This window comes from Penicillium longicatenatum (genome assembly GCF_028827895.1).
Source record: "Penicillium longicatenatum strain IBT 33135 chromosome Unknown contig_4_segment0_segment0, whole genome shotgun sequence".
In the NCBI taxonomy this organism is placed as follows: Eukaryota; Fungi; Ascomycota; class Eurotiomycetes; order Eurotiales; family Aspergillaceae; genus Penicillium; species Penicillium longicatenatum.
The window spans coordinates 3,166,488-3,182,380 of NW_026643122.1; the positions used below are offsets into that span (position 1 = coordinate 3,166,488).

General features: G+C 47.4%; 7 protein-coding genes across 7 annotated transcripts; 5 read left to right on the forward strand and 2 right to left on the reverse strand.

Moving 5' to 3' along the window:
* Positions 1-1,084: 1,084 nt before the first annotated feature.
* On the reverse strand, positions 1,085-1,648 carry N7484_008004 (MGMT family protein; the record flags this gene model as incomplete). The annotated part of the gene is made up of 3 exons (XM_057118391.1): positions 1,085-1,241; positions 1,351-1,477; positions 1,534-1,648. The coding sequence occupies 3 exons, from the start codon at positions 1,646-1,648 to the stop codon at positions 1,085-1,087; spliced, it is 399 nt and encodes a 132-aa protein (XP_056971426.1).
* A 212-nt stretch (positions 1,649-1,860) lies between these two features.
* cwc26 (putative cell cycle control protein (Cwf26)) lies at positions 1,861-2,868 on the forward strand (the record flags this gene model as incomplete). Its single annotated transcript, XM_057118392.1, has 1 exon — positions 1,861-2,868. One exon carries the CDS (start codon positions 1,861-1,863, stop codon positions 2,866-2,868), a length of 1,008 nt encoding a protein of 335 aa, XP_056971427.1.
* An 887-nt stretch (positions 2,869-3,755) lies between these two features.
* Positions 3,756-5,204, forward strand: N7484_008006 (putative nuclear envelope protein Brr6; the record flags this gene model as incomplete). Its single annotated transcript, XM_057118393.1, has 2 exons — positions 3,756-4,796; positions 4,851-5,204. The coding sequence occupies 2 exons, from the start codon at positions 3,756-3,758 to the stop codon at positions 5,202-5,204; spliced, it is 1,395 nt and encodes a 464-aa protein (XP_056971428.1).
* Positions 5,205-5,643: 439 nt separating this feature from the next.
* Positions 5,644-7,130, forward strand: N7484_008007 (uncharacterized protein; the record flags this gene model as incomplete). Its single annotated transcript, XM_057118394.1, has 3 exons — positions 5,644-5,704; positions 5,801-6,917; positions 6,977-7,130. 3 exons carry the CDS (start codon positions 5,644-5,646, stop codon positions 7,128-7,130), a joined length of 1,332 nt encoding a protein of 443 aa, XP_056971429.1.
* A 1,401-nt stretch (positions 7,131-8,531) lies between these two features.
* N7484_008008 (cytochrome P450) lies at positions 8,532-9,667 on the forward strand (the record flags this gene model as incomplete). Its single annotated transcript, XM_057118395.1, has 3 exons — positions 8,532-8,681; positions 8,744-9,009; positions 9,070-9,667. The coding sequence occupies 3 exons, from the start codon at positions 8,532-8,534 to the stop codon at positions 9,665-9,667; spliced, it is 1,014 nt and encodes a 337-aa protein (XP_056971430.1).
* Positions 9,668-10,130: 463 nt separating this feature from the next.
* Positions 10,131-11,186, forward strand: N7484_008009 (sulfotransferase family protein; the record flags this gene model as incomplete). Its single annotated transcript, XM_057118396.1, has 4 exons — positions 10,131-10,207; positions 10,259-10,454; positions 10,515-10,819; positions 10,868-11,186. The coding sequence occupies 4 exons, from the start codon at positions 10,131-10,133 to the stop codon at positions 11,184-11,186; spliced, it is 897 nt and encodes a 298-aa protein (XP_056971431.1).
* Positions 11,187-13,695: 2,509 nt separating this feature from the next.
* Positions 13,696-15,710, reverse strand: N7484_008010 (Hsp70 family protein; the record flags this gene model as incomplete). Its single annotated transcript, XM_057118397.1, has 12 exons — positions 13,696-13,727; positions 13,786-13,832; positions 13,927-14,070; positions 14,134-14,151; positions 14,212-14,309; positions 14,359-14,458; positions 14,511-14,745; positions 14,792-14,858; positions 14,924-14,968; positions 15,021-15,469; positions 15,520-15,593; positions 15,640-15,710. 12 exons carry the CDS (start codon positions 15,708-15,710, stop codon positions 13,696-13,698), a joined length of 1,380 nt encoding a protein of 459 aa, XP_056971432.1.
* Positions 15,711-15,893: the final 183 nt, after the last annotated feature.

Sequence of the window (15,893 nt, forward strand, 5' to 3'; positions counted from 1 at the left end):
CTCAAATTAAGGTTATTGTTGTTTTGTCAAGAAAACCCCATACTGAATCGTGAACAACAATAAAGAAGCGATAAGACGTAGGATGAAAGAGGACATTGAAGAGGGCGAGCCTCTGAAGGGAAGGGAGAGGACTTAGCTGGGATATTAATACACATGGGTCGGGAAAGTTGAGAATCCGGATGAGAGAAGAAGGAAGAAATGAGATTGAAGGGAAAATGAGGGTGTTGATAGTCGCGCCAGAGAATTTAATGCAATCTGAGCTCGCTTAGGAGGATTTCCCAAGCAGCAAGCAACAACAGTAGGCAATATTATGACATGCACTTTATATTCTCATACCAATGTACGCTGCTGGAAACTGTCAACCTGAACAGCTACTTGCAGCGGGCTTGACGTGACGCAAGAACTTAATGCTACCTTTGAGTCATAGTGACTGGATGTTGTACTATGTTCAAGCTACCGACAAATCACTTCATTCTCTAACCAAATTAGACTCATCAGACCACGACGTTCAAAATGCTTCACTGTGCTGTCTGCTTGGCAACCTTCATCCATGTATACATCATGACTACCATGCGATACATGAATGCTAGATTGACCAATTTGCCACCAACAGAACAAGGATTTCCAGCGGCGCTTTTGCAGCAAGGAAAAGTAGCATTGTCAAATTCTAGTCGATACCCATCTACATTGAAGACCCACGCTCATCAATCTTTCTCTCGGGCTTCCTTGTCCAACGTCCATTTTTGTCTCGAAGTCTAACGAGTTCAAACTCGATGCTGAGTATCTCCATGGCACAAGGTTGGAGAGGGGCACATTTGACCGAAGATACATCCCTTAGCACTCGCATCACGCTGAATCTAGGAAGCTTTGGGGGTGTCTAATCTTTACGAGGCATTGAAGAATCTATCGAGGTCCTACATGAAATCAACAGAAGCAGACTGCCATGGAAAGTATCGTAGGATATCCTGGCGATGCCTGGATGATGCCTTTCGGAAATTAGACAGATCCTCAGTCGGGGTATCTCAAATTCGAAATAGTATCTAGACAATTGCATAACCATTTACCACAATGTTCATATTGATGATCACTCTTCATCGCCGTCATTGTCCTCGCTCGGTAGCTGCTTTGGAAACCAGCCATACCTCGAGAAATCAATGTACAGCTCATTCATGCTGTCAGAGGTCACCTCAACGCCTTCTTGACGCAGAGCCTCTGCCTGCCGCTCTGCGCTTCCGGGGCCACTGTGGGGTTATTAGCAAAGACCGGGCGAGGGCATATGCAGGAAAATAAAGGCTAGATTTAAGTAATATAGCATTTGAGTAGCATAGAGGAGAAGCTGGTTGTGCGTACCGATGTGAAATCATGCCTTTCGCATTGATGACTCGCTGCCAAGGGACTGTGCTCGAGTTGAAATGCATGCCTGAATCCGCAGCTGGTAGTGACTTAAGACAAACACCAACTTGGCGTGGTCTTTGCGCTATGCAGCGTGTCATGTTAGTATTTCCTGCAGAATGAGTGATGGACAAATCATACGTTCACCCAAAAGTAGGGCGATATGGCCGTAAGAGGTGACTTTGCCATGGGGAATCTCCTGAATAGCCGAGTAAACGGCATTGGCCCACCACTCTGCCTCTTCCGACCGGGGCATAATAGAGTACCGTAGTCTAGAGTTTGATCACAAATATTGACCGCTTCCAGATCAATACGCGTGGAGGTCGAGGCCTCCGCAGTACGAGGAGCAATACAAATATCGGGTTAACATTGTTCCAGCTATCGATAAGCGGTAAATCACTGCCGCGACCAATGCTGAGGTCGTGCGCTGGATACTTCTACAGTCTCCAACTCACACCACTCGTCACAATGCCGGGCTCACTGGCGGACTACCTCGCAAAAAATTACCTCAACGCAGACCCAGCACCTGAGCGCCCGAAGAAGAAACGCAAGAAGACCAAGACTACCGACACTGCAGGCTCCGGCCTTCTCATCGCCGACGATGACCCACCAGACCTCCGAAGCATCAACGCTAACCTCAACGAGGATGACGAAGACCGCCCCTTTGTTGATACATCAGCCCAAAGCTCCGAGTTCCGTCGCGCCAAGAAATCGAGCTGGAAGACTGTTGGTGGACCAGCGCCGAACGATAAAAGCGACCAAGAAGCAGCCGATGCAATCCTGGCCTCGGCCGCCGCTGAGCGAGCAGCCCAACGAGCCGACGACGATGACGCACCAATGATTGAAAGCACGGAGGAGGAAGGACCACGCATGGAGTCTGGTGCGCTCGCAGGTCTCCAGACGGCAGCACAAACAGCAGCGATGGTGAAAGTACAAGAACGTCGGCGCAAGGCCGAGGCAGCATTATTCAAGGACCCAGCAGCGGTAAACGAAAAGGAACAAGAAACCATTTACCGTGACGCGTCCGGACGAATCATCAATGTGGCGATGAAACGGGCAGAAGCTCGCCGCGCCGAAGAAGAAAAGCGTATCAAGGAGGAGGAGGCGCGCGAGGCGCTCATGGGTGATGTTCAGCGTAAGCAGCGGGAGGATCGACGACAGGAACTACAAGAGATTAAGTCCATGCCCGTTGCGCGCACGATTGAAGATGAGGCGATGAACGACGAGCTACGAGAACGCGAGCGGTGGAATGATCCTGCTGCTCAGTTCTTGACCGAGAAGAAAGGACCTGGAGCTAGTACTACGGGAAAGCCATTGTATCGGGGCTCATTTCAACCGAATCGCTATGGCATTCGGCCCGGACATCGGTGGGATGGTGTGGATCGGGGGAATGGGTTTGAAAAGGACTGGTTTGCGTCGCGAAATAGGAAGAGTCGCAATGAGACACTGGAATACCAGTGGCAGATGGATGAGTAGGTGCCAGCACGGTGCTTGCCATCAAATTAATATTCAATATGATACAATAAATCTTGGAATGGGTGCTGGCGCCTACTCCGTACAAACCTTGCATTTGAATGAGACTCTCAACCAGATGTAACCTAGGAGACGGACGCAAACTTTGCTATTTTGTAAAGTCAAAGAATCGCAACCATGCAGATAATGAAACTTCGAAATGTCGAACAGAGCGATAGTGGTATAGTGGTGTCTCGGTTGGTGCTGCAAGACGGAATCGAGTAGAACCTCAGGTCCCGAGACTCAGCAAGCGGCCCGGCCAAATGACCCCCGAGGTCGTTCAAAACCAAACTCCTCAACAAGATATCTTTAAAGACACTTGTCTCAGTAACTAACTAGGTCGCTACTGAAATTTCTGCTCTTAGTAGGCACGCACTAGCATGTAGGCAAATCGTTGTTGCCAAATCTGGTAATATGCTATTGTCTACCAGGGAAGGTACGAAGATGGCGCTACTCAGTGTAGAAAGGATATTCTTCGCCTCAACATTCATCAGGGTGACCATGATCAAGTATATGTCCCGGTTCACCTTCCGGCTCAGCGTGAAAGTGCAACCCGTCTCACCTTAATACGCGTTGCTGGCTGATCGCGTGTGGCACAATACGATCTTATCTTCCGATGCATTTGCGTATTAAGTATTCAACAAAGAATCATTTATGAGATCGAGCGATGAGAGGTGCCGAATCTTGACGGTTGAGGAAATACATTTGGTGGCATTGTCGGCCAAGACGAGTGCTGAATACGCAGTCGAGATTGGTGTTTTTCTAGCTTTATCTGCGGGTTGCCCCGGCGGCATTTTTACCACAACAACTTATTCACCTCCACCCCACCCTACCATCACCATTCCAACAATATGGTGCGCACCGCAGAAGGTCCTATGGACTTTGAGTGGCAGACACGTCCTCCAATGGACTTGACGTCTCCATTTTCGCACTTGGAGAACAAGAAACGTAGGCTTTTCAAGCTACCTCCTGCATCGCATCACGCTGACCACCCCATCTCTACAGGAACACACAGCGCATTTGACTCACCAGACAAGAAACCACCGGCCCTTCGCCCTCCAAACTCACAACCCTTTCTCTTCTCGCGCAATGATCCTCCTCCCACCCCCAAGTCCGTATTCGGTCAATCCGCCTTCATGACACCGCGCAAAGTGGAACTTGATTTCTCCTCCGGTGCCGAGAACTTCTCCTCGCCCGAGAATGCCGATAACGAGGATACACCGGAGCAACCGGCCCGAACAGAACGACGGAATTCACTCTTCAATATCTACGGGCGATTCGGGGGCAGTCCTGGCCGGGGGGAAATTCCCCGCATGAAACAGAAACCCTATTCGAGTGGAGCCCTGCACAAGGTTCAAAAGAAACGACGACGAAACCAGGAGTTGAGTCGACAGGTCAAAGTGGACAGCGATGATGAAAGCGACCCGCCGACCGATCAAAGAATAGGCAAATCGGCGAAACAAGGGAAAGAGTCCTTAGAAGTTGCTCCTTCGCGCATGTCCTCTTTCTCCGAGTTCTTTACATTGCTAGAGGCTCATCCGAATATCCCCAGCATCTTGTCTTGGTGGGCTCAGCTGGTCGTCAACCTGTTGATGTTCTCGTTGGCTGTGTATATTGTCTTCACCTTTGTCTCGGCTATCCGCACCGAGTTCGAGCATGCGGCGAATGAGGCTTCCGATTCCGTCTTGGCCGATATGGCGAAATGTGCCAAGGACTATGTGGATAACAGGTGCGAAGGAGCAAATAGATTGCCGGCCCTGGAGAGTGTCTGTGAAAACTGGGAGCGTTGCATGAATCGTGACCCAGCCAAAATTGGACGAGCTAAGGTGTCTGCCCACACGATGGCAGTCATCATCAACAACTTTATCGATCCCATCAGCTGGAAGGTCGTCGTATGTCTACCCAACCCTTTTTTATTTGACCTGATCTGTACTAATCGATTCCAGATGATCTTCCTCGCCACCATCTCTACAGTGACTGTAGTTAGTAATTGGTCATTTCGCTCTTTCAGAAGCCGACAAAGCCACCAGCCGGACTTCTCCCATAACCAGCATAAATACCCTCAACAACCCCCTTCACATGACCCATACATGCACCCACAACCCCTCCACCTCCAGCATGCCTCGACTTTTGGTTACTATGGACAACCTGATCCGAGACAGAACCACGGCTATACACAAAACCAAGATGCCCCGTTAATGCTAGAGAGCACAAAGCCGATGGACTTTGTGACCGAACGGAGTCGGGATCGTGAAACGCACCTCCGTACCCCCAGTCCTTCAAAGCGTCGATTCACATAATTGGTGTCTTACATTTGTGACTCTAGGGCGTCTTTGGATTAGCATTGTTGTTAGCATACTGGACAGGGCATGGGATGGATGGATTGGCACGGTGTATTCTACTTTCTCTCTACTATTCCTTATACCATCATGGTTTTCATCCCAAGTTTTACTATTTCCAGAAATTTACTATCATAACATTCGACCCATACCTTCATAAAGCTGCCTTTGTTGACCTATAAACATGCAGTCCACCGCTTTGGTTTATGCCCGAATTATTTTACCGCGTTCGGCCACGTATGTCGGCCATCGGGTCGGATGCACATGACTTGGCCGAGCGGCCGTCGGCATCCCAGCGGCGAACTCGGGGATCTATACAATGGTTCTCCCGGAAAACTTTCGCATACGGCCTTGCTAATAGGTTTCGCCTCGGCCACCGGCCATCTCACGATCTAGAACCATGGCCGGTGTCGACGCCGCTGCAATCGGAAACAAGATATTGGGTAAAAGCGATGGCAAACGTGAAAATTTTCATCTCTCTATGCTATATAGTTGAATCCAATTGTCCAATTCCAGATCCAATCAAGCTTCAATTGTTTTCTTCTTTCATACAACAGACAGTTTGGAATCGAAATTCAACTTGAAAATGCACCACGAGCCCAAGGTCGATGCAGATATCTATCCAGAAGGTGGTCTCCGAGCCAACCTCGTTGTGGCAGGTAGCTTTAGTGCCATATTGGGGGGACTAGGTCTGATGAATAGTATAGGCATCTACCAAGCCTGGATCTCGACACATCAATTGTCACATCTCGGCGAAGGACAGATTGGATGGATCTTCGGAATATACAACTTTCTTGTCTTTTTCTGCGGGATCCAGATTGGACCTATCTTTGATATCAAGGGACCCAGACTACTTATGTGGTTTGGCTCGGCTTTGTTGATCCTAGCGCTTATTCTTATGGGCTTCTGTCACGAATACTGGCATTTCCTCGTTGTGATTGGGATTCTCGGTGGTATGGGCACATCGTTTATTTTCATTGTGCCTGTCGCTAGTATAGGCCATTTTTTCTGTCGACGACGCGGTGCTGCAACGGGACTTGCTTTGTCTGGTGGAAGTATTGGTGGTGTTATCTTCCCACTTGTGCTTGAGAATCTTGGTCCGAGGATTGGTTTTGCATGGTCCACTCGGATTATCGCCTTGATCACTTTAATCCTCTTGATCCCTGGTTGTCTTCTTGTTCGAGCCAATCTTCCTCCCAAGGCATCCGCTCCTCCATCATTGAAAGTATTTCTGCCGGATCTTTCTATTCTCAAAGACCCCATTCTCGCTTTGACTACTTTGGGTGTATTCTTTATTGAATGGGGGTTCTTTATTCCACTCGAATATGTCGCCTCGTACTCTCTTGCCATGGGTATTTCGCCTCGTCTCTCATACTTGATGGTCGTCTTTTTGAATGCAGGCTCCTTCCCTGGTCGCTGGTTACCCGGTATCCTGGCGGACCGCATTGGCCGATTCAACACATTGATCTTGACCAATATTCTGTGTCTGATTTCTGTGCTGGCTATCTGGATGCCCGCCGACGGAAATGTTGTGGCTGTCATCATCTTTTCAGTCGTCTTTGGTTTCGCCAGTGGAAGTAATATCAGTCTTGTCCCAGTCTGTGTGGGTGAGCTATGCCCGGTGCAGAACTATGGAAGGTATTATACTACTGTCTATACGATTGTTAGTTTTGGGTACGTATATTTGCGTGTTCTGTCTGGTTTAATAGATTGGATTGCTAATATTGTCGCAGGGCTTTGACAGGGGTTCCCATCGCGGGAGAGATTTTGCATCGCTGCGGGGGCGAGTACTGGGGGCTGATCGCGTTTGCTGGATGTGCATATGCGACTGGATTAAGCTGTTTTATTATAGTAAACTATTTGCAAACTAGTAAGAGAGCAAAATAAAAGTTTTAAAGACATGCCTAGGAGTTGTATCTCTAGGGATATCGATATATTTAATAAAGCAATTCGACAAACATAGAACACAAAGCCGCCTGCGTACTGGGTCATAGCAGGGCCCCACGCAGTGTAAGATCGAAGGTTGGACTTGCATTTGACTTCTCACTTACCCAAATTGGCAAAAATCGTCAAGAATTATGCCCCACAACACACGTAGTCAAGGGAGGGGTGTGCCTTTGTGCACAGGTAATGGGGCCAAACGTTCAGCCGCATCTCGATTGGGTAGCACCCTGCGCTAAGATTCAGGTGGCGGGGTCAATCGGTTCCGACGTTTATCTTTATTGGGTCACGATGCGAGATTGCTCGTTTGCATTTGGCTGGATTTTGAATTCAAGAATTCAAGCGAGGTCCGAGGGTTTTGAGATGCAGATCTCTTTCTTTCCTCCAAATCATAGACTCTTCATTGGCAGAATCTTACTGCAGCCTTGCGACACCGCCCCCTCCACCCTATGTACGTGAAATAATATCCCTGCAAAGGCCCCCCTTGTCTTTCAGCCAATGCGAGACTGCAACTCGGTGCCTCAACTGAAGCAATGGTTCAAAAAGCCAGAGCACCACTGTAGGCTTCCAGAGACTTCAAACGATTCTCTCAAATCTTTATGAAGGCCTTGAAGCTTCAAACTACTCGATTATGATGTTAAACCAGTGGATTGTTTTTGCTCTATATGCGACCTATCTTTATGCGCTATATTTTGCTACTCTCATTCTCTACCGTTGCTTCTTTCATCCCCTCTCACATATTCCGGGGCCATTATTAGCACGAACAACTTATTTCTATGAATGGTACTATGACTTGTACCAGAAAGGACAATTCACATTTCATCTAAAACAGCTACATAAGGCTTATGGTCAGTAATGAACCTACTCAATGAGACTTTTGCTTGATATCTGATCTCGGGTAGGTCCAATTGTTCGGATTAGTCCAGAGGAGGTTCATATTAATGACCCCGACTTCTTGGGTTCAATCTACAACAATAGCAATGGTCGGGTGGAAAAGCCAGCAAGGGTTGCTGAGCAGTTTGGTCCCTATCCAGCAGTAAGTGAGGTCACTGGGAGCATTTACTTGTCCATGTTAATCTTTTCCTCTTGAACGAACTCTTGCTCTGGCATTTTGGTTGAATATCTAGCTAAGATGATGACGGACAGCTTGTTGGGACTCAGTACCACGAGACCCACCGGATCCGCCGAGCTGCACTCAACCCTTTCTTCTCCAAAGCATCTGTCAGTAAGCTGGTACCAGTAATATGGGGGCCGCTCAATATTGTGTGTGACCGGCTAGGTGAGGCCTGCAAATCCAAAGAATCTGTGAATCTGAAGTACCTCTTTTCTGCGATTACACTCGACATAATGACAGCCTATTGTTTCTCTAATGAGCCAAATGCTGTTTTGAGCCCTGATTTTTGTCGAAAGGAACATGATGACCTAGATGCTTTCGTGGAGGTCAGCCTGCTTAATAGCCATATTCCATGGATCATGCGCTCAATTTACTCCCTTCCGGTAAGCCTTTCATATCTCGTTTAATTTTCTCTCGCTGATTCCTATTAGGATAATGTGACCAGATGGATAGCACCGGCCATGGCCAGTATTTTGGATCTTCGACAGGTATCGATTCTGAGGTCTACCTTAGCCGTATGCTAACCAAAATTCAGGATATATCACGCCAGGTTGAAGCCATTCGAAGTGGAGAAGACGAGTCACACAAAAAGTCTAATCATCGAACTATTTTCCATGATCTGCTAAACAGCGGCCTACCACCAAAAGAGTTAGAGAAGGACCGTCTACGAGACGAGGCGCTCGGCACAGTGACAGCAGGGTCAGACACGACGTGAGTATTGTGTCAGAGTCCAAATCCCAACTCCAGCATCTCATCGATTCATTTCAACAGAGCATACGTCCTACGAGGAGCAGCTTATCACGTTTCCGCAAACCCGTCTGTGAACCAAAAACTATACACAGAGTTGAAGAAGGCAATCCCCGATCCGTCTCAACAAAGTTTCCCATCCCTTGCAGAGCTTGAAAAGCTTCCGTATCTCTCTGCGGTGGTTCAAGAAAGCCTTCGACTTTGTAATCCCATTACACATCGACTATCGCGAGTGTTTCCAGATAAGGCACTGAGATATCAGGATTATGTTATCCCACCAGGATGGACTGTTGGCATGACCGCAATGCTGATTCATGAAAACGAAAGCATCTATCCAGAGCCCTACGAGTTTCGACCGGAACGATGGTTGAATGAAGATTTTGAATCGCGACAGCTGGAGCGGTACTGCGTGCCTTTCAACAAGGGTGTAAGAGTTTGTTTGGGGCTGAATCTGGCTCGAGCAGAGCTGTTTTTGATCCTCGCAGTTCTCTTCCGACAGTTCAAATTCGATGTTTCGCAGGTGTCTCGGGCGCGCGATATTGATCTGACCCGAGACTTTTTAATTGGAGCCACAATTGCAGATTCCCCGGGGATTCTGGTTGGGGTTGAAAGGGCAGACTGAACAAAAATGCGAATGGCTTGCCTTGCCTACATTTTAATTTTTTCCTTCTTGCCATTTTCAAGGTTTCTTTGAGATCAAGGTGATCTTTTCTTTCCGCAAAGCTTTGTAGCTTTTGTTTTCCAGTTAAGAAGGCTGGTAGAAAGCTAGAGAGGGTTAATAGGAATATATGCGGAGGACATCATTTTATAGGAGAGAACAGAATTATTTTACAGAACGGCATCATTCAGACTGGGTGACGTCGCGTCTTGTTGGGAGGGTACGAATAGAGATGTTGAGGTACAAAGTAACTCTCGCGGAGATATCGGCCCCTGGACCAGCCGTGGCTGGATTTAAGGGTATGGCCCCCACTCTTGATGACGCTGGCTAGAGAAACTTTTTTCTTGTGCTCACACTCATATTCCCCGCACATCCTCGCTATCTGAGACGTGCAGCCAAATCGCAGCTTCTTCTTCGTCATTTAACAATGTCTCGAAAGATCGATAAGCTACCCGAGCCCGTGACCAAACGGGCAATCAAACTGATAGTCGCGAGCCCTAGCCGGTGAGATTGCTGTCATTCCATGTGGGTGTTTCAAAGTTGACTTTGTTCCAGAACAGGCACTCTAGGACTTTACCGAGCATTGCAGGTCCTGGGCTTCAAACCATATCACATGTTTGAATGTGTCATTGTAAACGGCGTGCCCCACATTGAGGTCTTGCATGAGGCCGTTCTAGCCCAGCATAACAGGTTCTCTGGCATAACACGATATTCTAGAAATGACTTTGACAAGTGGTTCGCAGAGTACGACGTAAGTCACTGGTTCAAAGATCTTGTATGCTCATTGGTAGCTTGATCGGCTGAAAGTCAGAAGAGCTTGGTGGAAATCCCAGCTATGCTAGGTCCTGCGGTTATTGAAGCTTATGTGGAAGAACCTGAGGTAAAGTTTCTCCTCGTCGAACGAGATCCTGCGAAATGGGCCGCTTCTATCAATAATACCGCCGGTCCTATTATCAAACAAGCCAGGAGCTTCCCCCTCAATATTCTAAAGTACTTCGACCATGCGTTGAATGTGTTTTTGAGTCAGTCAGTGCTTGTCTATGATGTCTTAGCCGACAGCACGTATCCTGGTGGGCCTGGTAATGAGGCTGCTTTGCAGAGGAATTATACGGAATAGTATCATACCCCATTGTCAAGTTTCAAGTATTTCGCTAATAAAAGCAGTATTTCGATGGTCAAAAAAGCAATTCCGGCCGACAGACTATGTCATATTAGGCTTGAAGATGGGCTAGGCTGGGAGCAGATATGTCCTTTTCTAGACGTACCTATTCCGGACCAGGAATACCCCGATCGCAACGAGCCAGCCAGATTCCAGGCCCTTGCTGAAGGAGTCGTGCAGCCTATGTTTAAGAGAGCGATCATGAGAGTTGCCATGGTCTGCATTCCAGCTCTTGGGGTTTTAGGATGGGGAATTATGAAGCATGGCTTTGTCGCGGGCAATTACCTGACGGAAGCATCACATAGTTGGCATTCCTTGCTGTAAGGCCAAACCGTGGCATACTTGGGAGCATACCCAAATCATTACGTTAGGTATTTGGTCTATGATAGCCTTGGGTCCGGAGTAGCCAGTACCAGTGTAGTCACACACCCAGAAAATGGATTACGGCACTCCGCTATGTCTCTAGAATAGTTTCGCGATATATTGTCATTCTTAGTTTTTTGCAACCTACCGTGCTCATTTTATGCGCTATTTTTATTTGACACAAACATGCTGCAAGGTAGGGATTCACCTAAGTACTCATCTGCTTGTTCTAAATTTACGTGGCACATCCTATGACAAGGCTCTGGAGGCTTAAGCTCAGGAAGGTCTAGCGGAGTTGAGAAAGACGTCGCAGATGTGGAGTTACCTCCAAGGTTATCATCTAGCTATCTGTGTCATAAAACATCGCTCATCATCGATAATGAAGTTCTTTCCACGAGATGGAACATTTTCATGTTTGAAAGATAGGATATTTTCTCGTGCCCGAGCGCTAAATAGAGACGACTGTCAATTGTGACCTCCCCACGAAAATATCTGCCTTAGCCCCGGGCCCCCAACCTTGAAATTTCGTATGAAACTATCCAGCGAGACCAGTGTTTAAATATAAATAGCCTTGGAAAATATGGATAGATCCATAATCATGTCAATCGCTATTTTGCAAATAGTTTTTGGAATATTTGTGCCTTCGCAGTTCTCAAATATGACAATATCGATGGCTCGTGTCCGGTAGTATGTGCTTCTGAGAGATATATGACCCGGGGCCGTCTCAGGTAATAGAAAGTACGGCGACAGAGTGGACAGCTGGCGTCCTGGTATCGAAGCCAATGATCAATACAAGGTAGGTGGAAAATATGACCGCATGGTAGTCGGCGATAGGATGATTCAGTAGTGCCTAGTGCTTCCCAGCATATGGTACAGCTTTCAGGAAGGGTTCCAAAGTCTGCCTCATAACGGAAAAGATACAATCAATGTCAGTGGAAATCCGCGAAAGCGATTCTTGTAAAAGGACTTGCCATTTTTGCAATCTCGCAATCCAAAGTGACATGGCATGTGAGCGTAGACGATCTCTTGGACCGTTAAGGCTCCAGGCTCCGCTGGAGACGGCATGTATATGTAGTAACCAGCCATGGTATGTGAATGATTTAGATTAAGATCTCGTAATGGTCCAAGTCACTATTTAAATAAGCAACGTGATGAGCGCTCAATGCACAATTGAGAAGGAGAGAAATTGATCAAGCTGCAGCCTTGGAACCTGGGGTGTGTTTTTTTGTAACTAAGATCGGCGTGGTCTAGTATCGACGTGTTCGTCCGAGCGCTGGAAGAGAGCCAACCATTTTCCCACTGGAGTGCTCAGCCCCTCACAGATGGCACGTCAGGCCCCCTGGTGCTTAAAAGAGCCTCACATAGAGGCGTTCTACCACAATATACCAAGGCTTCACCGGAAGATCTTGCCACGTGCGGGAAAAAATTTATCCAAGAAGCCAATAAAACCTCGACCGCTGCTCTAAGCCTCATCTGGTCATCGAATCAAGACCCAGAGCGGTTGGGGCGCCCGCTGGCCCCTGCTTAGCTTGGACTTCGCATTAGGGCGAAACTTGGGGCGGCCGTTGAGGGGTTTTTTTTAAAAATAACACATTCCGTTCGAAATGCGTCACAAGCGAGAAGATCAGCGAATGTGAGAATGCGACGATTATTTATTCGTAACTACGAACCATGCCACCAACCCGCCCCCAATACTGTCGAGAATCCACAGAAAAGAACTTCCAATTCCCTGCTCGCCATTTGAGTGGGTTAAAACAGAGAAATGAGCACTCATCCTGAAGCAGTGCGTAATTTGAATGTACTTTTCTCGTATTTATCGGACTGTCTCTCTACGGTTACGGATCGCTCTCATACTGATGCTATTTGACATCGATTGGCCTGAACGAGAGATCACTGGCTTTGAGAGTCTATAAGGCGTTTAAATGGACTCTCGATTAGGGTCTTGTGGATTAAGTTCCGTCAAGCTTCTCCCTTTCACTCCTTTGGTTGAAGGAAGGTCCAACAATTTCCTCCTTTATGGATCTATATAGGTATATTGCTCGGCTACCAACGATTTAGATGAACTTAGTCTATCTACCCAGTCCTCAAAGCAAATTTAAAGAATATCCATCAACAAGAAAAAAACCCCTTGGTCAATCTGTGGGCATCTGCAGCAACTCAAATATTTTCCACATTTAGCCATCAGGAAAGAGAACCCGAAATACCACCTAGAGATACCTTGCTCGTACGGTTCCGTAGCTCATTCCATTGAATTGCAAGTCGAGAAGCAAGGATGCAGATTTTGGTGTGAGAACCAAATTATAGCTGACCTTGTAATATTTTAATCCTTTGGAATTCACGTGGCTGGTGAAGAGCTCCTTCGGGACCCTGCTGAGATCTGTCGTCAACTCACAAAGCGTAGAGACATCTTCCTCGAGAATGTGATTAGCGTCTGGCTGCCATCTGCCTTTTTAAGGTATTTGAAATGGGCTTACTTGAGCTGCAGTCCCTTGGGGGATGCTCCTGTAGGCAAAACTTCAAGTTGTCGGTGAAAACGAAGGAGCCGTCCTCCCGGACACACCGCTCGAAAGGAAAGCTAATGGGACTTTCCTCGGAAATCGAATCCCCCTGCCAGACTGATCGTTATGGAAGTTCGTGAAAATCAGATAGATAGTATTTCCCCACCTTTTTGATGTACCATGTCATTCTATTGTCAACTAACCACTTCTCTTGAACGTCACTCCACACGCGGTCCTTATCATCATGAATAAGACGACTGAAGTGGCCATGATGGCAAGTGCCATAGTGGCACCTAGCTTTTCTATTCCCCACTTGGTTCCCCTCAAGTCCACGGTAAACGGCACCACTGATTCGGTCAGTAGATGTCCTCCCCGCGCATTGTTGCTCTTTGAAAGGAATTCCAGCTTACCGAACCACAGCCGACCATCTAAATGTGACGAATGATCATGTTAGTGGAAGTCTTAGCTCTGGTGAGTGCCATACTCACGCATTAAGTGGCTGCATGATATCTGTTCCTTCAAACCGGCCTTTCACCCTCTTGTAAACGTATTCGGAAGCACCAAAACCGCCAACAAGAATAATTGCCTAAAAGATGTTAGCATATTTCTATGACCACATATTCCAGAGTTATCACTTTTGTCGAAAGTCCCGCCTTTTGGATACTTTCTTTTTGTGAAGCGATTAGACCCTCGATCCGTGCCACCACATGATCAAAAATCGCTTTGACGTGCTCGCTTGAACTGTGTCAGCAAACCGAGGTCCACGCTATGTTGAAGCTGAACGTACTTTTCCATGTAGAGTATGCCATTCGGCATCCCAGGAATAGGGATTATATAACCTAGGTCGAGATCTCCTTCCTCATCCTCCAGCCCTGCGTAATGAGGTTTGATGTCATTTTGCCATCGCTGCATCGCAACGCGCTTGGTGGCATCACTCATTCCTTTGTAGGTCTTTGCGCCCAAGGCTTTGATGAGGTAATCTTCAAATAGCCCATCCAGGATCACAGACCCGCATACCTCGCCTAGGAATTTAAGCATAGTGTCGTCAAGATACTTGGGCAACTTTACCTGATCCTTCTGTAACCTCCTTCATTCTCACAGGTTCTGTCTGCGTGATTTGGTAGCTGATGAGATCCTAATGAAAGAGGACGGCCGGTCGAATTAGTGGTGAGATGTTTTCTTAAAGGAAAGAGACCTTACGACTGTCCCGCCCCCTGCATCGCAGACAATGAAACAATCTCCCTTCTAGTGAGTATTAGTCAGTTTATGGTAAGATCCGCAAATAACAGATACATACTGCCATTGTGTTGGGTTGGATTGCTCGGATGGCGTATACCGCGGCAGCTTCGGGCTCGGAGAGCAAAGTCAAGTTATTTCTCGGGATCCCAGCAAAGCACGCAGCTTGCGTTGTCAAATCCTTAGCCTTGTCTGACCATACGCCCGGGATCGTCAGATTGTACTGAATGTCCAATGTCCCTAGAAGCACCCCCATGCCTCGGCGATCAAGGATGACTTTGGCGTGAGAGACTATGCTCTTCATATAATCACTGGCAACATCGACGGGCTTCTTCTTCAGCTTGTTTATTGCTCGCTTGCTGTTGGCTGCGGGAACATAGCGGACGGGTTGACCGTCATGGAGCAAAAGCTTAACGCCTCGGATGGCGGTTTTCATGTCATCGATCTGGTATCCCCATTGAAAGCCATCATTGTGATAAGATATGAGAGTAGGGACCTTTTGAGATGTACCTGCACTGGCTGTTAGATTCAATACAGCTAGAAGCCCATAGGCAACTGACTGTTCCCTTTGCCAGGCCATTCTTGGATCACTTCCACATCATCACCCTTGCGTCCTTCCAATGCCCACGCAACACTGTGATCGTCAGCTTTGTGCGCATATCACCAAGTTATCGACATACCCGCTAAACGTTGTCCCAAAGTCCAGTCCGATAAAAAGCTTGAGACGCTTGTCGTTTTCCATGGTCGTCATTGGGTTCGATTCTAAGGATGTCATGAGCTTAATTTCCTTGAATGACAGAATGATTAGAGAAATGAGTTGCAAACCTGCAAATTGTAAATATCCTTTTTAAGAGAAGAAAGAGGATGAAGAGAAGGAGGAGGAGGAAGAGGAGGATTTAGAATGATGAGTTAGTCCTTACGCCAAGGCAGCTCG